General features: G+C 40.8%; 1 protein-coding gene across 6 annotated transcripts in view; it reads left to right on the top strand.

The window, feature by feature from the left end:
• TTC23 (tetratricopeptide repeat domain 23) overlaps positions 1-25,235 on the top strand; it is a 101,722-nt gene that overhangs the window by 38,968 nt on the left and 37,519 nt on the right. For all 6 annotated transcript variants that reach the window (XR_004285612.1, XM_032342173.1, XM_032342172.1 and 3 more), the window contains exon 6: positions 10,170-10,347. Coding sequence is in view for 5 of the 6 variants with exons in the window: in XM_032342173.1 (XP_032198064.1) it covers positions 10,170-10,347 (178 nt within the window). In the remaining variant the exon portion in view is untranslated. The remainder of the gene's footprint in view (positions 1-10,169; positions 10,348-25,235) is intronic.

Below are 25,235 nucleotides of genomic sequence, written 5' to 3'. Positions count from 1 at the left end.
ATAAGAAATATATTAACATATTTAAGCTCACAGGGTATTTACCGGAATACAACATTAAGAATGATTTTCTATGGCTTTTCTCTCCATGAATTTCTTGCTTTCTCATTAGGATTATACTTTTGATAGACCTAGGCCTTTTTCCAGGCACTCAAGCCTTAGAGCTCATCAGAAAACATGCTTACAGCTCTGAAAAATAAGAGTGAGGCCAGTTGTAGCTCAGTGTCCAAGCCCAATTTATGGCCTTCCCTTGGGAATGCCCATTGCCAAGTGTCAGGTGCTTCAGGACCCACAGCATTCTCTGCTTTCCTAATCTCCTCCCTAAAACAGATGGGTAGGATTGCCTAATCATGCAGGACCAATTTAAAGCCAAAGCACACATCTTTTTCTGACCTGCTTTGTGCTGGTTAGCTATGACTGGCTCAAGGATGATATTAAGAGAAAAATATTTTGATTTTTGTTTAACATTATTACAATTATTTTTTAGACAAAAATTAATAGCTTTACAGATACCACTAAATCACATCTATATTTAGTTTCTCTTCCAAATGTTCACAATTTTTTTAAAGGACAGATTTATTGAGTTGTAATTAACATACCATACAGTTCACCCAATTGAAATACACAATTCAGTGGTCTTCGGTATATTCACAAGAGTTGTTCCAACGTGACCACAATCATTTTGACCTTTTCATCCCATTAACAATCTCTGTTATCGTGTTCTCCCAGCCCCTGACAACTACTAATCTATTTTCTGTCTCTGTGGATTCGCCTGGTTTGGGACATTTCATATACGGGGAATCATATAATGTGTCACCTTTTGTGACTTGGCTTTTTTTTTTTTTTTTTCCTTTTTTTCTCTCCCCCCACCCCTTTTCCTTTTTTTTTTTTTTTTTTTTAACAGTGTTAGTTTCAGGTGTACAATAGAACAATGCAACACTTCCATACACCACCCGGTGCTCACCACGAGTGCCCGCCTTTATCCCCATCACCTATTTTATCCGTCCCCACCCATCTCCCCCCGGCAACCATCAGTTTGTTCTCTAGTTAAGAGTCTGCTTCTTTTTTTTTGTCTTAATTTAAAAAAAACAATTTTAAAGATCTTTTTCTTTTAAAGATTTTTGTTTATTTATTAAAGAGAGCAAGCACAAGCAGAGGGAGGGCAGAAGGAGAGGGAGAAGCAGACTTTCTATAGCAAGGAGCCCAAGACCCCAGGACCTTGATCCCAGGACCCCAAGCCCATGACCTGAACCAAAGGCAGATGCATGATTGACTAAGCAACCCAGGCACCCAAAGATTTTTTTTAAAGTAATCTCTACACCAACCACTGAGCTCAGACTTACAACCCCAAGATCAGGAGTCACATACTCTACCCACTGAGCCAGCTAGGCACCTTAAGAGTCTGTTTCCTGATTTGTCTCTCTGTTTTTTTTTTTTTTCCCCTTTGCCCATTTGTTTCGTAAATTCCCCTTATGAGTGCAGTCATATGGTATTTGTCTGTCTCTGACTGACTTACTTTGCTTAGCATTTTCATTATGCTCTCTAGCTCCATCCACATCATTACAAATGGCAAGATTTCATCCTTTTTATGGCTGGGTAATATTCCATTGTAATTATATACCACATTTGCCAGTTAGTGGACATTTGGGCTGTTTTTACAATTTGGTTATTGTAATGCTGCTATAAACATAGGGCCGCAAGTATCCCTTTGAATTAGTGTTTTTGTATTCTTGGGCTAAGTATCTACTAGTGGGATTGCTGGATGGTAGGGTAGATCTACTTTTAACTTTTTGAGGAAACTCCATACTGTTTTTCACAGTGGCTGTACCAGTTTGCATTCCCACCAACAGTGCATGAGCGTTCCTTTTTTCCACATCCTCACCAACAACTGTTATTTCTTGAGTTGTTGATTTTAACCATTCTGACAGGTGTGAGGTGACATCTTATTGTAGTTTTGATTTGTATTTCCCTAATGGTGAGTGATGGTAAACATCTTATGTGTCTGTTGACCATATGTATATCTTTTGTGGAGAAGTGTCTATTCATGTCTTCTGCCCATTTTGTAATTGGATTATTCATTTTTTGACGCTTGAGTTGTGTAAGTTCTTTATATGTCTTGGATACTAACCCTTTATTGGATATGTCACTTACAAATATCTTCTCCCATTCCCTAGGTTGCCTTTTAGTCTTGTTGATTGTTTTCTTCACCATGCAGAAGCTTTTTATTTTGATGCAGTCCCAAGAGTTTATTTTTGCTTTTGTTTCCCTTGTCGCGGGAGGCATATCTGCAAAGAAGTTGCTTCAGCCAATGTCAAAGAAGTTACTGCCTGTGTTCTCTTCTAGGACGTTTTTTATTTCGGGTCTCACATTTACATCTTTAATCCATTTTTAGTTTATTTTAGTGTATGGTATAAGTAAGTGGTCCAGTTTGATTCTCTCTCTCTTTTTTAAAGATGTATTTATTTATTTATTTTAGAGAGAACACACGCCAAAGCAGGGGGAGGGGCAGGGGGAGAGAGAGTCTTAAGCAGACTTTGCACTGAATGCGGAGCACAATGAGGGGCTTGATCCCATGACTCTGAGATCATGACCTGAGCTGAAGCCAAGACTCAGATGCTTAACTAACTGAGCCACCCAGGTGCCCCCAGTTTCATTCTTCTGCATGTTGCTGTCCAGTTTTCCTAACACCATTTATTGAAAAGACTGTCTTTCTTCCATTAGATATTCTTTCCTGCTTTGTTCAAGATTAATTGACCCTGGAGTTGTGGGTTAATTTCTGGGCTTTCTATTCTGTTCCATTTGTACCAATACCACACTGTTTTGATTATTACGGCTTTATAATATAACTTGAAGTCCGAAATTTGTGATGCCTCCAGCTTTGCTTTTCTTTTTCAAGAATGCTTTGGCTTTTTGGGATCTTTTGTGGTTTCATACAAATTTTAGGATTGCTCTTGTTCTGTGAAAAATACTGTTGTATTTTGTTAGGGAACATTAAATCTGTAGACCACTTTAGGTGGTACGGACATTTCAACAATACTTGTTCTTCCAATCTGTGAGCATGGAGTGTCTTTCCAGTTCTTTGTGTTGTCTTCAGTTTCTCTCATCACTTTTCTATAGTTTTTAAGTACAAGTCTTTTAACTCTTTGGTTAACTTTATCCCTTGATATCTCATTATTTGTGGTGCAGTTATGAATGGGACTGTTTTTCTTAATTTCTTGTTGTGCTGCTTCATGATTGATATACAGAAATGCAGTGGATTTCTGTACATGGATTTTGTATCCTGCAACTTTACTGAATTCATCAGTTCTAGCAGTTTTTTGATGGAGTCTTTGTGTTTTCTATATATGGTTTCATGTCATCTGCACATAGTGAAAGTTTTACTTCTTCCTTGCTGATCTGAATGCCTTTCATTTCTTTTTGTTGTCTCATTGCTATGGCCAGGATTTCCAGTACTGTGTTGAATGAAAGTGGTTAGAGTGAACATCCTTGTCTTTTTCCTGATGTTGGGGAACAGCTCTCAGTTTTTCTCCATTAATGATGATTCTAGCTGTGGGTTTTTCATATATGGCCTTTATTGAGTTGAGCTATGTTCCTTTTAAACCTACTTTATTGATGATTTTTATCATGAGTGGATGTTGTACTTTGTCAAATGTTTTTTCTGAATCTAATGAAGTCATCATGTGGTTCTTGTCCTTTCTCTTATGGATGTGGTGTATCACAGTGATTGATTTTTGAATATTGAACCACACCTGCAGCCCAGTAATAAATCCTACTTGATTGTGGTGAATGATTTTTTAGTGTGTTGTTGGATTTGGTTTGCTAGTATTTTGTTAAGGACTTTTGTGTTTATATTCATCAGGGATATTGACCTGTAGTTCTTTCTTAGTGGAGTCTTTGTCTGGGTTTGGTATCAGGGCGGTACTGGCCTCATAGGATGATTCAGAAGTTTTCCTTCCTTCTCTAATTTTTGGAATAGTTTGAGAAAAATAGGTATTAACTCTTCTTTAAGTGTTCGGTAGACTTCGCCTGTGAAGTCATCTGGTCCTGGACTTTGGTTTGTCTTTGGGAATTTTTGATTACTGATTCAGTTTCATTACTGGCTATGGATCTGTTCAAATTTTCTATTTCTTCCTGTTTCAGCTTTTGTAGCTTATATGTCTCTAAAAATTTATCCAGTTTCTTCTAGGTTGTCCAATTTGTTGGCATATAATTTTTCATAATATTCTCTTATAATTGTCTGTATTTCTGTGCTGTTGGTTGTTATTTCTTCTCTCCCAATTGTAATTTTATTTATTTGAATCTTTTCTCTTTTTTCTTGATAAGTCTGGCTAGAGATTTATCAATTTTATTGATTTTATTTTCAAAAAACCAGTTCCTAGTTTCACTGATCTGTTCTGTTGGGTGTTTTGTTTTAGTTTCTGTATCATTTATTTCTGCTCTAGTCTTTAGTATTTTCTTCCTTTTGCTGCTTTTATTTGTTGTTCTTTTTGTAGCTCCTTCAGGTATAAGGTTAGGTTGTTTGAGACTGGCCTTTATCCCTTGGCATACTTTTTTCAAGGTTCATCTATGGTTTAACATGTTTATCAGTACTTGTTTTTTTGTGTTTTGGTTTTTTTTTTTTAAGATTTTAAAGGAGGAAGCAGGCTCCCTGTGGAGCCAAAAGCCTGATATGGGGCTTGATCCCAAGACCCTGGAATCCTGACCTGAGCCGAAGGCAGAGGCTTTAACCCACTGAGCCACCCAGGCGCCCCTATCAGTACTTGTTTTGATAATTGAGTAATATTCCATTGTATGGATATACCACATTTTATTTACTCATTGCTCAGAATGGACATTCCTTGGAGGGACATTTGGGTTGTTTGGACTTTTTTACTCTTATGGGTAGTACTATTATGTTAAAGTTTTTATGTAGATACATGTTTTCATTTTTAGGGGGATATATAAAGGAGTGGAATTGCTGGATCATACTGTAATTCTGTGTTTAAAACTTTGAGGAACTGCCACTATTTTCCAAAGTAGCTGCACCATTTTACATTCCCACCAGCAGTACGTAAGGGTTCCAGTTTTCCCACATGCTTGCCAACACTTGTTACTATTTTTCTTTATCGTTATTAACAGCCACTGTCCTAGTGGGTATGAAGTAATATCTCACTGTAGTTTTAATATGCATCTCCTTGATGGTTAATGATGAACATCTTCTCTTGTGTTTACGACCATTTGTATATCTTCTTTGGAGAAATGGCTATTTAGAAACTTTGCCCATCTTTAAACTGGGTTGTCCTTTTATTTTATTGCAAGAGTTGTTTATATATTCTTTTTATTTTATTGCAAGAGTTGTTTATATATTTTATATATTATATAGTATATATGCAAGATTTATTTTTATATATACATATATTTATATGTATATAAATTCTTTTTTTTTTTAAGATTTTATTTATTTATTTATTTGACAGAGAGAGATCACAAGTAGGCAGAGAGGCAGGCAGAGAGAGAGAGGAGAAAGCAGACTCCCTGCCGAGCAGAGAGCCCGATGCGGGACTCGATCCCAGGACCCTGAGATCATGACCTGAGCCGAAGGCAGCGGCTTAACCCACTGAGCCACCCAGGCGCCCCTATAAATTCTTAAATTTATAAAACTTTCCCACAAACTATTTTTTAAACTTCCTAACTCATACTATTTTTGAAGGTGAGTGGTCAATTAAATCTGATACGACACCACCCAACCACTAAAAGTGATGTGATAGCATTCATTACCACATTTTGATATATGATTAAGTGAGAGAAGCAGGTTCTAAAACATGAAGATCCATTTAAAAAATATTCATAGAAAATTATCTGGAAGTGTATATATCAAGGTGTACAGCACTCATCTTTGGCTGTTGCGATTATGTATATACATTTTTTATTTTTATAAATAAAATTAAATAAATATAAAATATTTCATATAAATATAATATAATATAATATACTTTTATATAATTTATAATTATATAATTTATATATTATATATTATGTAATTTATATATTTATAATATACTTATATATTATATAATTTATAATTATAGAAAATATATAATTTTCAATCCTATGTAACTATTATTTATAATTATATAAATTATATATAATCATATAATTTATAATATAAATATAAACTATTTATTTAATTATGTGTATTTTTTATTTTTCTGTATCTTTTAATGACTATGTATTATTCCTATAATAGATTATTCTCAGATTCTTTAAAAACTCAGCAGGAGAAGAAAATGCCTTCCTCAGTGGCGCATGCGTTTGACTGATTATGCTTATTATTTGGGCTTTCCAAAATCATAAGTGGGTGAGTGTGAAACCACAGTAGAGCCCATTTCAACAGAAGAGCAACCTGAAGCTGTAGCACTTAGGTCCAGACAGACCAGTGGTTGGGAGGGAGGGATCAAAGGTATATGACGTATAGGCCCTTAAGACCAATCTGTATGACTTGCCTCAGTTTTCAAAGCATTTCAGACACCTTCCTTGGTTCTACAACAACTGTATTGAACACCAAGATGCAGAGACATTATGTTCCTGCCCAAGGTTGTACTGTCTTGTCTGCAAGGATGCTCCAACTACAGTTTGGGGGGCATCAGGGTGGCTCGGTCGGTTGAGCTTCTGACTCTTGATTTCAGCTCACATCATGATCTCAGCCATGAGATCAAGTCATGAGATCAAGTCCCACATTGAGCTCCACACTGGGCGTGGAGCCTGGTAGAGAATTCTCTCTCTCTCTATCTCCTTCTGCCACGTGCACCCCCTTCTCTTTCTCTCTCTCCTAGAAACAAAAAATCCTACAGCTTGGGTTTTTCTATTCTTGCTGCAGTACTTGTAACTGATGGTCCTGCCTCTCATCCTGGGTTCTTCTTTTTGTAAAATTGTCTCCAAGGGTCCAGTATCTGAAGGATGACTTTCTGATACCTGAAAAAAAATGGGTTAGCCTGGAGTAATATGCCGTAGTAATATGGCTAAGGGAGTAGGTAAATGGCTACTCATTGTCCCTGTTCTCCACGGCTCCAAACTCTCAAATGCTTTTCTTTCATGCTCTGTCTCAAGAAAGGAACAGTTGTTATATGAATTAACTTATGTCTTGTTATTATTTACTTTTTTTTCATTTATAAACTTGATTACTAAGCTTTCAATATTGCTTTTTCTTAGAGCTGTTGCTTATGGGGTGCCTGGGTGGATCAGCCAGCTAAGTGTCTGACTTCCACTCAGGTCATGATCTTGGGGTCCTGGGAATGGGTCCAGCATTGGGCTCCCTGCTTGGTGAGGATTGGTGGTCTGCCTCTCCCCCTACCCTTCTCCCTGCTCATACTCTCTCTCTTTCTCAGATAAATAAAATCTTTAAAAACAAACAAACAAACAAAACTGTTGCTCAAATGAAGTCATCCTGGCATTTGTATTTGCTTTATTACCCTTCTGTGATTTTAACAGCAGCTTTGCAAACAAAAGACTTATTATTCCTTGGCACATGCTTCATCATTTATGAACACGAGAAAGGAAGAAGATTATTTTTTTTTCTTGTGCTCAAATATTTGTGGCATTATTGGAGTTCTCTAGGCTAAAGTAGATGGAAAAAAACTCTGAAGTCATTTTAAAAGCTTTCTCTAGATTCTAGACCAGAGATTAGCAAACTTCTTCTGTAAAGGTCCAGACAATAAATATTTCAGGCTTTGCAGGTGTCTGTTGCAAGTACTCAACTCTGCCATTGAGGTACAAAAGCACCCAGAGACAATGTGGAAACAAGTGGATGGGGCTGTGTGCCAATAAAACTTTATTTACAAAAATAGACAGTGAGCAGATTTGGTGCACAGGCTATGGTTTGCTGACTCCTGTTTTCAATTGTTCTGAAACATTTGTCTACCAGGAATCTAATTTTTTTGGCTGAGTGATTTGTTATCAGCCATATGTTTCAAAGCCTCTTTCTATCACCCAAGACGGTAGTGGATTTTTTTCTTCAAAAGCAAAATATGATACTTACAAAGCTAATTATTACTCACTACATCCAAAGCTCAGTAAGAGTCAGAAGGCAAATCCGGTATTACTCAGTCACTTATTTATCTCTTCCTTTCTAAGGTGAAGAGTTGCTGTAAGCTACAACCTGGGCCCTGTTTGGTCCAGGAACATATCCCTGACCTCATCCAGTCAGAGAAGGTGTCCCAGGTCATAAGTTATCCAGTCCGGGTTTTATTTCACTGTGGCCATCTGAACCACAGATCCAAAGAGCATTTTTATTTCTGTCTATCAGTTCCTTTGAAATTTATTAGAGAACAAAATTGTTGTGAACAAATTCCAGTGACTGAGTTGAAAACAAGACCTTCTTCTTCTTCTTTTTTTTTTTTCTTTTTGCATGTGTGTAGTTTCCTAGTCACTTAATCACATTATGTGTCCCTTTATCCATGGGCAGTTAGGAATTATAAGATCTTTTTGTAGTAAAGATTCTAAGGTAAAGGGTAACATAGAAGGGATTGGTAGCTTTCATAATGAAATTGATACATAAAGTTCTTCCATGCAAGAAAAAGTTTCTATTTCTTTTTTTTTTTTTAAGATTTTATTTATTTATTTGCAGACAGATCACAAGTAGGCAGAGAGGCAGGCAGAGAGAGGAGGAAACAGGCTCCCCGCCGAGCAGAGAGCCCATGCAGGACCTGATCCCGGGACCCTGAGACCATGACCTGAGCTGAAGGCAAAGGCTTTAACCCACTGAGCCACCCAGGCGCCCCAAAGTATTTCTTAACAAATATTTTAGAGAAGAGTGTTTTTTTAAATGTCTGCTAGTATGTTTGCTGAACAAAATACATGGGTATTTTTTTTATGTGACAGGGTTTTATCCCAGAAAGGGTCAAGAACCTTTTCCCACTGCCCCCTTAACTTACAGTTTTTAAATTAACATTTTTCTGATGTCAAAGTAATAGAATTTTATAGAAGAAAATATGGGAAATTTAGAAAGCATAAGTAAGTAAAGTCAAAATCACTACCAACCCTTTAAAGATAACTCCTGCTGGGGCACCTGGGTGGCTCAGTGGGTTAAGCCTCTGCCTTCTGCTCAGGTAATGATCTCAGGGTCCTAGTTTGAGTCCTGCATCGGGCTCTCTGTTCAGCGGGGAGCGTACTTCCCTCTCTCTCTCTCTGCCTGCCTCTCTGCCTACTTGTGATCTCTGTCTGTCAAATTAAAAAAAAAAAAAAAAAAAGGTAACTACTGCTCACATTTTATTGTCCATTTAGATGGCTCTTAATGCATATATCGTGCATATAGATTAAGCTATAACATTTTCACCTGCATGAGGTACTATACAAAGCATTTTTGTATTCTGCCTTTTATATTTCTATGTCGGTAAATCTGGATCTGCATCAACTTTAAGGGCTATTGTGGCATTCCACAGGAGTGAGATACTTACTGTTATCTGCTTGGAGGATCTCCTATTTGTGTATTTTAAGTGCTTTGTACTTTTCCACTATTACAAAGAGTGCTTAGATAAACATCCCCGTACATGTCCTGCCAGAGTAACTCTTTTTAAGAGAAACTATGAAAATGCCATTAGCAGAAATATGTCTGTACTTATGTATGTAGAATTTTGATACAGAAAAGTTTACACTCAAATTATATCCTTTCTAACAGTTAATGAGAGTGCTTTGTGCCCTCACCAATACTGGGAAATTTCTGTAATTTCTCAACAGATCAGTTATCAGCATCTCGGTATCCTTCGTGCTAGCTCTTATTGTTTGTTAACTATTTTATATTCTTTAACCCAACACTTACATAGCACTTACTGTATGTCAGAGACTGTTCTAGGTGTTTTTATGAGTATTAGCTAATTTCATCTTCCCTGTAATGCAATAAAGTAAGGACTGTTACTATTCTTAACTCAGAGATGGGAAAGCTGTGAAGCAATTGGAAATTCACACATCTGGTAGCTAGTGGAGCCAGGATCCAAAGCTTCCTCGTTATTCTAGACTCCACCTGCTTGACCATTGTGCCTGCTGCCTCTTTGGAGGAAACAAGAACTTAGCTGGCTGGAGAGTGAACCTGGACAACAGGGGTCAGAGAGCCAAATTATAACCCTTATATTTATACATTTTCCCACCTATATGTCTTCTAATTATTTAAGAAGTAATCTCTTTGATTTTTTTTTTTTTAGGATGTATCAAAGTCAGAAGAAATCAAAAGAAGCTCTGCCTCACTACCAAGAGGCTTTAGAATATATTGAGAGCAGTCGAGGTGAAAAAAGTCTTGAGTGTGTACCAATATTGAGGGAATTAGCCGGTGTCGAGCAAGCCCTGGGACTTCACGACGCATCCGTCAACCATTTTCTACAGGTAAGCTGCAATCTACGGGCCACCAAAGTTCTTCTGGACCCACTGGTTTCCATGGACACGAGTGGAAGAGCAGCTCAGAATGCCTGGTTTTGTTGTTTGCTCTGGATAAGAACATCTTCGTCTAGGTGACCGAATGGATAAGTGTGGGAGAGGGGTCCTCTGTTGCCCGGTGCGTGGTCCTCAGATAGCCTGACGCCTTGAAGACAGCTTTTCTCCTATTAGTGCCATGATTCAAGTCTTGTTTTCTGAAGTTCTTTGTCTTCTCATGTTTATTTAGAGCTTATGTTTTCAAATTGATTCGGGTTCTTTTCTAACCATCTAAAATCTTCTACCATCTAAAGTCTTCTACCATTCTAAAATCTTCACTTGAAGCCACTTGGAGTTGTCATTTATTAGCTCCTGATCTCCTTTATCATTGTAGGACTCCTCTGTGAATGTGTCAGTCCAGGTTCTCCTGAGAAACAGAACCAACAGGACATATACAGAGAGAGAGAGATTGATTTTAAGGAATTGACTGACGCAGTTGTGGGGGGTGGCGCACGAGTCCGAAATACATAGGGTAGGCAGGCCAGCTGAAAACTCAGGCCCGATCTCTATGTTATAGTCTTGAGACGGAATCCCTTCTTCTCCAGAAAACCTCAGCTTTTTGCTCTTTAGTCCTTCAGCTGATTAGATAAGGCCCACTCACATCGCTGAGGGCAATGTCCTTTACTCCAAGTCTGACTGTAAATGTTAATCACATCTACAAGATGCATTCACAGCAACATCCAGACTAGTGTTTGACCTAAAAACCGGGCACCGTGGCCTCACCAAGTTGACACATAAAATTAACCATCACAGTGAGTTCCATATTTTTGGATGGCATCATCTGCTATAAACACATTTTAAATTGTTTTGTCTGAACATTTTTCCCTGTTAAAGTTGTAAAATATAGACCGAACTATTCTTGTTATTTAGGATCAGATGCAATGACATGGGATTAAGAGTTCTGGATTGCTCTTTCTTTTTAAATTTGTCGGACCATGGATACACCCACCCAGAGTTTTTAGAATATCCTATTCTGTCACTGTTATCTAGATTATCTCTCTCTCTCTTTTTTTAAATATTTTATTTATTCATCTGACAGACAGAGATCACAGGTAGGCAGAGAGGCTGGCAGAGAGAGAGAGAGAGGAAAGCAGACTCCTTGCTGAGCAAAGAGGCCCATGGGCGGCTCAATCCCAGGACCCTGAGATTGTGACCCGAGCCGAAGGCAGAGGCTTTAACCCACTGAGCCACCCAGGCGCCCCTGGATTATCTCTCTTAATTACTATCTCCCTATGACATAGTATTATGTCCAGTTTATAGATAAGGAAGTCAAGAATTAGAAAGGTTGAGCAATAGGCCCAGGAGTACCATCGATGCCAATAAATAGCATAGCCCAGAGTCAAACCCACAGGTTTTCAGGAAGATTTTTCTAGCTGGTATGTAACAGAATGGGCCAGGGAAAATGTGCCAACAGTGGAAGTAGGGAGAACAGTTCGGAGACTACCAAAGTAGCAAAGGCTGAAGATGATTTTGCCTTGGACAAGGATGATGATAGTAAGGATGAAGAGAAGCAGACGGGTTTGACAAAGATGGACGAGGCAGAATTGATGAGGTATGGAGATAGATCGGAAGTGGGGAGAAGAGGGCATGGGGATGAGTCAATGATGACTCCTGGGTTTCTGGTCTGAACAACTGCATGGATGTGTGTGCCAGGTACAGTGGGGGTTGGGGAGCAGGCGTTGACAGTGCTGGAGAGATGGCGAGCTCAGGTTTCGAAGGCGGGCCTATACAGGTGGAAATGTCAGTTACATAATCGGGACTAGAGCTCAGAACAGGGGTCAGGAAGTCATGTACGTATACGCAGTCAGTTGCCCTGGGAGAGGATGAGATCACCCAGCGGTCTGTGTTGGGGTGGGGAGGTTATTGAATGAGAAGAGAAAAGGATACAACAGAGCCTTAAGAAACTTCAGCGTTCATTGGTCAAGTCAAGAAGGATAATGTGGCAAAGAGAGCAGAGAAGAATTTGGCAGAAAAACATGAGCAAAAGTAAAAGTGAAAGTGGTATCTTCTGTGTCCTTTGATACCTTTTGCTGTTCCGAAGGACATGGGGCAGTTTGGAGAATAAATGGATGAGTATTCCTAAATCCTAAAGTGCTTAGCACAGGGCCTGACACATAGCACTGCACAGGATTTTAAAAATTCCCCTCTTTCCTTTCTTTTTCCTTTCTCTTTCCTTGATGACTTGGTCAAGGGAAACACTGGGGCAGTCCAGAGGCAGAAACCAGATTGTATGGTGAGTGAGATGTGAGGAAGCAAACGTAATAAACATAGGTACCTAATTTTTAAAAAATTTTTAATGTAAATTCAATTTAGTTAACATATAGTATATTATTAGTTTCTGGGGTAGAATTTAGTGACTCATCAGTTGCATATAACACCCAGTGCTCACTATATCACATGCCCTCCTTAATGCCCATCCCCCCAACCCCATCCCCCAGCCATCTCTCCCCTCCATCAACCCTCAGTGTGTTTCCTAGAGTTCAGAGTCTTATGGTTTGTCTCCCTGTCTGTTTTCATCTTATTTTATTTTTCCTTCCCTTCCCCTATGTTCATCTGTTTTGTTTCTTAATTCCACATATGAGTGAAATCATACGGTGTTTGTCTTTCTGATTGACTTATTTCACTTAGCCTAATCCCCTCTAGTTCCATCCATATCATTGCAGATGGCAAGATTTCATTCTTTTTGATAGCTGAGTAATATTCCATTGTATGAATACACTACATCTTCTTTATCCATTCATCTGTCCATGGACATCTGGTCTCTGTCCATGGTTTGGCTATTGTGAACATTGCTGTTATAAATATTGAGGCACAGGTACCCCTTTGAGTCACTATTTTTGTATTCTTTGGGTAAATACCCAGTGATGCAATTGCTGGGTCATAGGATAGCTCTATTTTTAACTTTTTGAGGAATCTCCATAGTGTTTTCCAGAGCGGCGGCACCAGCCTGCATTCCTACCAACAGTGTAGGAGGATTCCCCTCTCTCTACATCCTCAGCAACATCTGTTGTTTCTCGAGTTGTTAATTACAGAGACCTATTTCACAAAGTACTAAGAGGTGAGGAGGGGGCGCCTGGTAGCTCAGTGGGTTAAGCCGCTGCCTTCGGCTCAGGTCATGATCTCAGGGTCCTGGGATCGAGTCCTGCATCGGGCTCTCTGCTCAGCAGGGAGCCTGCTTCCCCCCTCCCTCTGTCTGCCTCTCTGCCTACTTGTGATCTCTCTCTCTGTCAAATAAATAAATAAAATCTTTAAAAAGAAAAAAAAAAAAGTAATACCAAATGTGGTACTGAGAATCGAGAATCATATACCTATGAGACACTAGTGTTCCCTGGGCCATAGTTTAGGAAATACTAGTGTAGAGAAAGAAATTGGAATTTCTAAGAGCAGGGATCATCGAAAGGATTCTACCTTCCAGTATATTAGGCCTTATCACCTCTAGGAGCCCTCGGTACTATGTGAATGGAAAATGGGTTAAGTAGTCCCTCTTGTTTGTAGGGCCCAGATTCATCATTTTTTAAAAAAGATTTATTTATTTATTTGAGAGGGAAAGTAGGGGAGGGGAGCGTAAAGGGAGAGGGAGAGAATATCAACAGATTCTCCACTGGTCATGGAGCCCAATGCCAGGCTCAGTCTTGAGACCCAGAGATCAGGACCTGACCTGAAACCAAGAGCTGGACACGTAACGAACTGAGCCACCCAGGCACCCCCACCCCCCGCCCAGAGTCACCATTTTAAAGTATTTTGCCATAGTTGTTCTCCCTATCTGTCTGTATAGACACACATGCATGTATATATAGGCACAAAGTGGTAACTATTTACACTTTTTAATCATCTGGAAGTATTTGATTATATTGTGTCCTTCTATCCCTGAGTACTTAACAAAGATAGTCTCTGAGGTAGTCACAATGCAGTCATCAAATTCACGAATGTTCTGGGACGCCTGGGTGGCTCAGTTGGTTAAGCAGCTGCCTTCGGCTCAGGTCATGATCCCAGTGTCCTGGGATCGAGTCTCACATCGGGCTCCTTGCTTGGCAGGGAGCCTGCTTCTCCCTCTGCCTCTGCCTGCCATTCTGTCTGCCTGTGCTCGCTCTCTTCCCCTCTCTCTCTCTGATAAATAAATAAAATTTAAAAAAAAATTCACGAATGTTCTCATTGGTAGAAGCCATATTCTCCTTTGTCAGTTGTCCCAGTACTGTCCATTATGTCATTTTTTTTTTTCCATCCAATACAAGATCCAGTCCGGGTTCATGTGTTACCTTTAGTCATTATGCCTCTGGTCTTTAATCTAGAACAGTTTCTCAGCTTGTCTTTGTCTCCTTTGACATTGACATTTGTGAAGAGTACAGATCAGCCATTTTCTAGACTATATCTCAGTTTGGGTTTATCTGATGTTTTCTTGTGACTAGGTTTGGACAATGCATGCCCAGCCAGAATACTACAAAAGGATATTATATTTCTTAGGGTAGTACATCTGGAGGCACATGACGTCTACCTGTCCTTCATTAGTGACACTACGTTTATCACCCAATCAAAGTGATTCTTCCCTTTGGGAACTGTTGTTCCCTTTGAATACCAATAAGCATTCAGTAGAGAGACAATTTTAAGACTATGTATATATCCCACTCCTTTGCACAATTTCTCAACATTTAGCATGCGTTGATGACTCTTTCCCAAACCACTCTCTACAATCATGGTGGCAGATGAATGATTCTCCATTCTGCCATCCCATCCACATTTATCAGTGGTTGTTCTTCTCTTAGGAAAGTCCCTCCCTCCTCCCACCAGGTTATTTATTTGCTGTGTGTATGTGTTCTTTTTCCACCTAGCAGTATATTCTGGAAATCACTTTATAGCAATTCATTCATCTGTACAAAGGTATGATAATCCACTTTAGGCACATACTGTGTTTTTCTCAAATCGTTTTCCATTTGGACATTTCGATAGGTCCCAGTATTCTGTAATTATAATGTTCTAATGAATAATCTTACTCACATATATTTTTATATTATTGGAGTTGTATCTTCAGAGTAAATTCCTAGACATGGGAATGCTCCACCAAAGGGAGCTGGTTGTGTTGGTAGTTTTGCTGAATATTGCCTTTCTTAGGGCTTCTACCATTTATATTTCCACCAGCAAAGTCAGACTGTGCTGTCTCCCCAACAGCCTCTTCCCAAAGACTGTATCGTCAAACTTTTCATTTAGTTCTATCAGAGAGGCAAAAAGTGAAGTTTCTGTATAGTTTTAATCTGCACAATAAAATTATCTATCTTTTCATAGGTTCAGTGGATTTCCTTAATATATTTTTTGTGAATTTTCTTTTCCTATCATTTGTCTACTTTTTAATAGAATTTTTATCTAGTTTCCCTTAACTGTTAAAAGTCATTACAGGGACACTGGGTGGCTCAGTCAGTTAAGCATCTGCCTTTGACTCAGGTCATGATCTCAGGGTCCTGGGATCGAGTCCCACATCAGGCTCCTTGCTCAGCAGGGAGCCTGCTTCTCCCTCTGCCCACCACTCCCCCTGCTTGTGCTCTCTCTCTGACAAATAAATAAAATCTTTTAAAAAAATAAAATCTTTTAAAAAAATAAAATCTTTTAAAAATTAAAAAAAATAAAAGTCATTACGTCCGACACATATTGCCCCTTTATCTATGACATGTGTCATAAATATTTTCACCTGATTTGTCATTTGCATTTTATTTTGTTTATGGTGTTTTTATTGAGATAATTTATATACCCTAAAACTCACCCTTCTACAGTGTACAGTGTAGTAGTTTGGTCATATTCACAAAGCGGTAGAAGCACAACCACTGTCCAATCGCAGAACAACTCTCATCACCTCAAAAGCAACTTGCACCCACTGTGAGTTACTCCCCCATTTCTTCTACTGCTCATCTGGCAACCACCAGTCTACTTTCTGCCTCCGTGGATTTGGCTGTTATAGACATTTCATAGAAATAGAATCCTATCATATGTGGCCTTTTGTGTCTGACGTTTTTATCTAGCATATTGCTTTCAAGGTTCATCCATGCTTAGCAAGTATCACTAATTCATTCCTCAAAAAAAAAAAAAAAGATTTATTTTTTGAGAGAGAGAGAGCATACGTGGGCTGGGGGAGGAGCAGAGGGAGGAGCAGAGGGAGGAGAGCATCTCCTGCCGAGCACGGAGCCAGATACAAGGCTCGATTCCACAACCCTGAGATCATGGCCTGAGCTGAAATCAAGAGTCAAATGCTTAACCAGCTAAGCCCGCCGGGGGCCTCTACTTCATCCTTGTTTTATGGCTGACTAATGTTCTGTAATACTGACGGGCCACCTTGATTCATCTCTTCATCAGTTGATGGATGCTTCGGTTGTTTCCACTCCATGGAGATTACAAATCTTGCTGCTCTGAGCATTCACACGCAAGTTTTTACATGGATATAGGTTTTCAGTTCTCTTGGGTATAAAGAGAACCTGACTCTTTGAGGAGCTGCCAAGCCGTTCTGCAAAGCAGCCTCAGCATCCGAGTCCCACCAGCAATGGCTGAGAATTCTACTTCCTTCACATCCTCGCTAACACGCGTTAGGATCTGTCCTTCTGATGTCAGCCACCCTCGTGGATGCGGAGTGGTATCCCGCTGGGATTTTGATTTAAATCTCTTTAATGACTCATGGTGTTCTGCCTCCATGGATATGTGTGTGCTCATTTGTCCATCTTTGGAGAAACGTTTATTCAAATCCTTCGCTCATTTTTAAATAGGGTTACTTGTCTTTTTCACTGTTGGCTTAAAAGAGTCCTTCCTATGGGATATTAGACACTAGACCCTTATCAGATACACGATGTATAAATATTTTCTCCCGTCCTCTGGGTTGTCCTCTCACTTTCTTGATCGCATCCTCAGAAGCATAAAAGTTTTTACTTTCACTGAAGTCCAGGGTATGCTTTTTCTTTTGTGGCTTGTGCTTTCAGCCTCACATCTAAGAAACCATTGCCTAATCCAAATTGATGAAGACTTGTATCTGTTTTCTTCTATGAGTTTTATAGTTTAATTTTTACATTGAAGTCTTTGATCCATTTTGAGTTCATTTTTTTAATAGACTTTATTTATTTATTTGACAGAGAGAAAGATCACGGGTAGGCAGAGAGGCAGGCAGAGAGAGAGGGGGAAGCAGTGTCCCTGCTGAGCAGAGAGCTCGATGTGGGGCTCGATCCCAAGACCCTGAGATCATGACCTGAGCCGAAAGCAGAGGCTTAACCCACTGAGCCACCCAGGCGCCCCGAGTTCTTTTTTTTTTTTTTTTAGGATGTGAAGTAGGGCTCCAACGAAACTCTTTTGCATGTGAATATCCTGGTTGTCCCAAGACAAGATAGTCCCAGGACTATCTTTTCTCCACCGAATTACCTTGGGACCTGTGTCAAAATCAATTGACCATAAACGTAAGGTTTTACTTTTGAACTTTTTTTTTTTTAAGATTTTATTTATTTATTTATTTGACAGACAGAGATCACAAGTAGGCAGAGAGAGAGAGGAGGAAGCAGGCTCCCCACTGAGCAGAGAGCCCAATGCGGGGCTCAATCCCAGGACCCTGGGATCATGACCTGAGCCGAAGGCAGAGGCTTTAACCCACTGAGCCACCCAGGTGCCCCATACTTTTGAACTTTTGATTCTATTCCGTTGATCCATATTTCTGTCCTTATGCCAGCACCACACTCTCATGTAATGTTTTGTAGTAGTACATTTATGGATATTATGAATACTGCTACTGTGAACATTCGTGCACAAGTTTTATGGTAAGTTTTGAAATCTGTAAGAGTGACATCTCCAACTTCTTTACTCTTTTTAAAGATTGTTTTGACTCTTCTGGCTTCCTTATGCTTTTATGTGATTTTAGGTTAAGCTTATCAGTTTCTGGAAAAACAAAACAAAACACTGAGTCCGTATTAACTTCCTCACAATATTAAGGCTTTCCATACATGAACATAAGATATCTTTATTTATTCAGTTCTTCCCTGGTTTCTTTCAACCATTTTTTTTTTTTAAATAAACTCAACCATGTTTTATAGTATAAGTTTTGTACTTCTTTAGGGAGATTTATTCCCAGGTGTCTTGTTCTTTTGATGCTCTTAGAAACAAAAACACTTTTTTTTCTTTATTTCCTTTCCCTGCTGTCCATTGCTAGTGTGCAGAAATACAAATGGTAGGTTTATCTTACATGCTGCTATCCTGCTGAACTCATTTATTAGCTCTAATATATTTTCTTGTAGATTCATAATGCTTTTTCGCCATGCAAAAGCTTTCTTAATTGCTTTCACATTTTCAACATTTCCCTTCACTGCATTTGGATTTTGAATTTTTTAGAAGGATTTCTCTGTATTAGAGCTGTAGAGTAATTCACTCATTTTTATAATACTTGTAAAATTTAATCGGTGACTTTTATTGTTGTTTATTCTTGAGTTTAATAAAGATTGGAGAGTGTTTAAATAAATACTTACCAATCATTATTAGAGAGAGAGCTTTGTGACGTTGAAATAACACTGGGTGTGAAGTCAGAAAATCCGAGTGGGAGTCCAAAGTCTTCTGTTTGCCAGCTCTTTGATTATACAAGTCATTTAACCTCTCCAAAAAACAAAACAAAACAAAAAATCCAGTCCTACAAAAGGCCCTATCCATTTCACAGAACTGCTCAAAGGTTCAAAATGGAAACTGCTTTGTGAACCATTAGGCATGTTGGCAGTATAAGCTTCTTTTATTTATTAACGGTAATTATTAAACATTTATCAAGGCTCCTCTTTTCTCTAAGAGCTTTACCTAGACACAGAAAGGTACAGTGTGGCTGCAGCTCTCCACGGGAGCCCTCAGCTAAAAGCCATTTAGTAAGTACCCGCAAAGAAAAGGGGTTTTGTTACTTTACCCTCTAGTTTTTCCGCTCTTCATTCCTTTGGAGTGACAGAAATGCCCAGAGAGAAAAGACCTTTTATTTTCTGGAGAATGTCGACAAGTTCCAAAGTATTTCGGGAACAAACCCATTCAAGTGGAGAAAAATACCAAGCCCCATGGAGCCACCACACGGGGAAGGCGGTGGTCCCCGGGGCCAGTGACATGACTGCGCTGGGCCTCATCAGTCCCCGTGCTGCAGGGGTCTGCGGACAACCTGCAGGCACAATTGTTTCTCAGACTACTCATGGCAGATTTTGGCAATAGACCTGTGTTTTCCTCTCCGCAAGAAAACCCCCAAGATCTCATTTCTGTGAGGACGTCATGGGTGTGTGTGTCAGTAGGGGGATGAGTTGACGCCCCACGAGCTTCGGCTGCTTTTCGACGTCTCTGATAGTTGACTTGCCTGTCTTTCTTTTCCGTTTTCAGGGCAACTCTGCCTCTCAGTAGTTCCCAGATTTGCGGGCAGTTGGATTTACAAATATCGCAAACTAATATGTCAGTCAAACTACCAAACACTTGGAGGTCAGAAAATGTGGCTTCGGGTTCCTCTGGGCAGCCTTGGCCAGACCCAGGGGACGGGTGACAGGTGTTCACACCCAATTCCTGCCAGCTTCGGACGACAGCACACATGGCAGCACCTCTGATTGGTTCTGGTTCATTGCTGTGTATTTGCTGTAATGCGCTATTTATAATTTCCCAAATCTCTGAAAATACTACCCTTTCTTGTTTAAAATTAGAAAAGATGCAGAATGCAATTGTGATTCTGCGCATCATAAAATTTCCCCAAGAATGACATAAATCCAGATGCTATATTGTTTCTTTTTAAGTAACTATTTTTTTTAATAAAAATGATAATGCTCTTTATATTTAAAAGATCAAGCCATGCAGAGGAATACAAAGAAATGAGTTACAAGTCATCTGGGGCCTCCCTTCCAAGAAGAGTCAGTGGTAATACTTGTCGTATCTTTCCTCTGCATATGTGCATATGGGTATATAGACTGAGAGACAGGGAGAAGATGAGAAAGAAAAAAAGAGAAAGAAAGATGGATGAATTTGATGGCATAAAAACAAAAAACTTCTCTGTGACAAAATATCACAAAGTCAAAAGAATAAATATCAAAGAGAGAAGACAGAGAAAGAGTTCTTATAAAAGCTAGGTGAGGGGTACCTGGGTGGCTCGGTTAAGTGACCGACACCTCCTGAAATGGAGCCTGTGTTGGGCTCCATGTTCAATGGGGAATCTGAGATTCTCTCTCCCTCTCGCTCTTATGCTCTCTCTCTCTCTAAAATAAATAAATAAAACTTAAAAAAAAAATCTAGATGAAAAAGACAACTCCATAGAAATAGAGACAAAAGGCAGAAATGATCAGCTTACAGAAGCGGAACTACAAATAGTCCATAACGGTAGAAAAATAATGGTCGACGTCATTTGTTTTTAAAGAAATACACTGTGGGGCGCCTGGGTGGCTCAGTGGGTTAAAGCCTCTGCCTTCGGCTCAGGTCATGATCCCAGGGTCCTGGGATCGAGCCCCGCATCGGGCTCTCTGCTAGGCCGGGAGCCTGCTTCGCTTCCTCTCTCTCTGCCTGCCTCTCTGCCTACTTGTGACCTCTGTCTGTCAAATAAATAAATAAAATTTAAAAAAATACACTGTAACTGAGCAAAACAAGAGTCTGATGATGCCGGGGATGGCAAGGGTACAAGAAAGCAGGCATCCTTACGTACCACGAAAGGAATGGGTATTGGCACCACTTTGCGGGGGAAACAGTTGATATTCCCTCTACGATGTTATAATGCATTGACCCCTTGACCAGCTGGTTCACATCTAGAAACTTACCCAACAGATAGATGTGTACACGTGTGCAAAGACTTATACACAGTGATACTGTGTCGCTGGCAACAGTGAGCCTTTGGAAATTAGACACACGATAGATAGATAGATAGATAGATAGATAGATAGATAGATGGATGATACGTGTGTTCCGCCTTGAGAGGTGCCCAGAGGACATGATTATTTTTAAAAAGACAGATGTAGACCAGAATGTTTATTGAATCAACAACTGGTCAGATCCCGCAAGGTGCCCCCGGTCCAGGGGCAGCCTAGGGAGTGACATAGGCCTTAGCTGAACAGTCACACAGATGAATGTGGAAAGGCAACTGTGACCTGTACCTGGAGAAAGGTACCGGGTGCTATGAGAGCTTCCAACAAAGAGGCCTGAAGAGAGGGGACAGGAGTCACTGTGGCAGAGCCCAGAGGGCTAGTGGCCGACGAAGCAGGGGGAGGGGGCGGCAGGGCAGAGTCAGGCCCTCAGCGCGCATGCGCATCTGTACAGGTGTGCGTTTGCATAAGCGTGTCAGTATTTCAAAGGGGACACACGGGGAAACTTGGTAGCGATCGCTGTAAGACGTCAGACTGCAAATAGGGAGAAGAGCGTGAGGCTTATAGACAGAAGGGAGAGGGTGTTTTAACTTACCACTTAGGCCTTTCAAAATTATATAGGGGTATTACTCCTATAATCTATAAAAAAATCTAGCAATGTTTTAAGAAAACACACACTAGTAACCAAGAGCAGATGAAAATCTAAGTTCTCCACGTATCTATTTTGGTGCTAACCCTTACGGAGAGGAGGACCTTTTCTCCCCAGCCCTTTGGAAGAGCTAAAATTGACAACTGGAGGGTGGCCACAGAGGACTCTCTATTAAAAGAAACCGGCTTCCTCTGGGGCCCTCGGACTCAGTTTTTGAATGCCCTCCCCTCCGCACCCAGTGATTTCCCTTTCGTCTACTCCCCACCCCCACCCCCGGGAGTCCCAGCCACATCTTTCTCTTAGCCAAGGCTCTCCGCTGCCCCAGGCCCCTGCGGGGTGGGCGGCCGTGAGAGGCTTCCCTGCCTGCCAGAGACTGGAGAGGAAAGGAAGCATCAGCCTGGAGTTGTAACGTGACCCTGTCCGGTACAAGGCACCCAGCCCAAAGCTAAAGGGTGGGACGGCGGGCTCCGGCAAAGGCCAGGAGGGAAAGCCATGTAACTACACGGCTGGGCAGTTCTAGAAGGAACACAGCAAGCTCACACCTCACAGTGACAAGGGGACTGGAATCAAAGCAGACACACAGACATGGTAGAAAGCACCTTTAAAAAAAAAAAGATTTTATTTATTTACTTATTTGACAGAGAGAAAGAGATCACAACAAGTAGGCAGAGAGGCCAGGGGGGCGGGGAGCAGACTCCCTGCTGAGCAGAGAGCCCTATGTGGGGCTCGATTGCAGGACCCTGAGATCATGACCTGAGCTAAAGGCAGAAGCTTAACCCACTGAGCCACGCAGGAGCCCCAGAAAGACCTTCTTCATCATCTGCTCTATCCGTCACCCACTGCCTAACTCTCCACTCTGGTGCCGTCCTTCTGTGGTTAGTTCTCAGCTGCTTCGGGACCCACACATTGGCAGCCCGGTCTCCCCCTCGCCAGCCCATTTCAACTTCTGGGCCTGATCTATTTCCCAGCACCTATTTCTCTGACTCTCAAGTAATACTTGATTATGTTGATTAGAAAATCATCGTTCTGTAACTTTTCCTCTCTTAACAACCAGATATTAGATGAGAAAGGGGTGCAACTGGGAATCACAGGCCTTAGTTTGAATCCTTGTCTTGCCATGGACCCCTCGATGTGACCTTTTCAGTTAGCTGCTTGATCTCCCAGATAATTCATTTTCCCCATCAGTAAATTGAGCTGTTGACATCACCTTTACGGCTCATTCCGTGACTCAGCGAGCAGGTGTATATAATTCACGGAGCACCATGGCTGACAAAGGTCGGTGCTGAACCAGTGTGAGTTTCCCCCCTTCCCACCGTCCTCCCCAGTGCAAGCCTTCAGCTGTACAAAGAGATCCCGCCAGCTACTGAGTTGGAGCCTGGTCTTGTCTTCCCCGTGAGTGTTCCTGTCCCCAGGGTAAAGAGACCCAGTTTAGGTCCGCAAATGTTCCTTGAGCGACTTGTGTACTCTCCACTTGGCTATGGGAGGGGAGATTTCTCTCTAAGTCAGTGATCTCCTACTTATTACCAAGTGGGAAAAGAATCTGTCCCTCCCTCCTGCCAAGAGCTGGGGTTCCGCCGTCAGAACCCTGCATGTTTTAAGTTGAGTGTTCACGTAATGGGGTCTGCTTGCCTAAGTAGAAGCATCCTTTTTACTAGTCATCAAGTTTTCTCTTCAAGAACGATTCCACATTTCACAAATCCAAGGGGACAGCCTCAGTTCGATAAGAGCCTGCCAGCCCCAACTCTGGCTGGGTCTATTGACAGCTGGCTTGGCCCTGCGGACTCCGTGGTTTCCCCCAGAAACGCACAGAAGGACCAGAAAGCAACAGCTGCTCTGTCCCTTGGCAAGGCTGGAGGTTGTTGGCCTTGTGAATGAGGTTTTTCAAGTAAGGACCTTGCTCGAGACGGGATATTAAAGGTTTGGTTTTGGTTTTTGTTATTAACCCAGTACAACACGCTAACAGCTTGAGATTTAGAAACATTAAACACTCCCTTCTCAGCTTCAAGACGACAGTTGATAAGCATATAACCATAAGATACTGAAGACAACAAAGAACGGGAGGAGAAATTTGAGCCCTGGGAGATTAATAAATAATGAGGAGCGAATAGACTCAAGCCACAGATCCCCAACGGGGCCCATTAGTTGGGCTCCTGCATAAAGCCAGACAGGCAGGCATGGCTCCTGTAATTCTGTTAACACTAACAACTAGTCCTTAAATGCTCTCAGATGTATACAACAGGGGTATTTATATTCTCGCAGCAAACAGAGCGTTGTTCCAGAATCGTGAGCAGTGGTTTAGTTTGGCAAATTGGGTAATCTAATCACTAGCTTTGTCAGCTGCCTTTCTGCTTGCTCCCTAAGGAGGCCTCCCGTTCCCTGCAGAGCTGTGGTTCTCAATCTGCGTCTCCCGGAGCCCTCCTGTTCCACAGAGGGTCTTTTGGGGGCAGCCAGGTGGGCGCAGCTAAGTGAACCTCCAGGCCCTCTCCACCTGCTTCAGGGAGAGTAGCTTTTAACTGCTCTGGTCTTTAGAGAACTTGGAAGATTGTGCTTGAAATGAAAGGGTTTGGGGGTTTTGTTTTGTTTTTTGCTTTAAAACAGAAACTTGAACCTCAGCGGTGCCATGATGTTCCGATACCTTTTGTAAGTTACTTTTCTACCCTCTGGTATGTTTCTGAAATGTAACCATGTTAATACCCCCGGTAGAATTCAGTGCTCATATGAATAATTCAGTGCTCATATGAATAAATCGCAATAGATTCATCCCCCTTCTCGTGGTTGATTATATTCCTCTTTTTTCACCATTTGAAATAAGGCCTCAGTGAAGCTGAGAACTTTTTTTTTTTTTTTTTTTAATAACAGCAGTGAGGGGTGGTGGGCTCCGAGCTGGCCAGGAAGGGAAGAGACAGCAGGAGGGGGCCGATGGGTAGTGTGAAGGGGGGAGTGGAAAGTACTAGGAATTGTGTGGACGTGACCGAGGCAGGACCAGGTGTGATGAAGGACACAGTCTGGCTTGTAGAAAGCAGTTAAAAATGAAGGTAAGTTGAATGGGATTGCATTAAATTAAACTGAATTCAATTTTACCGAATCCATGAGGTACTTAACCTTGCACATTTTAAACATTGTGGTTCCTTTTTCCTCCTGCATTCCCCCCCCCCCGCCACCAACTCCCTCAATGTCCAACCAGCGTATGGTTTTTAGAAGTTTCAAGAGCACCAGATATAAACTAGATCAGGGATGGAGTTTCTGAAAAAACAATAAATGCTTCTATTAGTATCTCACACAGAAAAAAGTTGAGGTTATGACAATTTTGTGAAATTCAGATTAAGCTCTCAGGATCCACTTGCTTGATACTGTGC

The sequence above is a fragment of the Mustela erminea genome, chromosome 5 (genome assembly GCF_009829155.1).
Source record: "Mustela erminea isolate mMusErm1 chromosome 5, mMusErm1.Pri, whole genome shotgun sequence".
NCBI classification, from domain to species: domain Eukaryota; kingdom Metazoa; phylum Chordata; class Mammalia; order Carnivora; family Mustelidae; genus Mustela; species Mustela erminea.
This window is presented reverse-complemented; position numbering and strand designations above follow the sequence as displayed.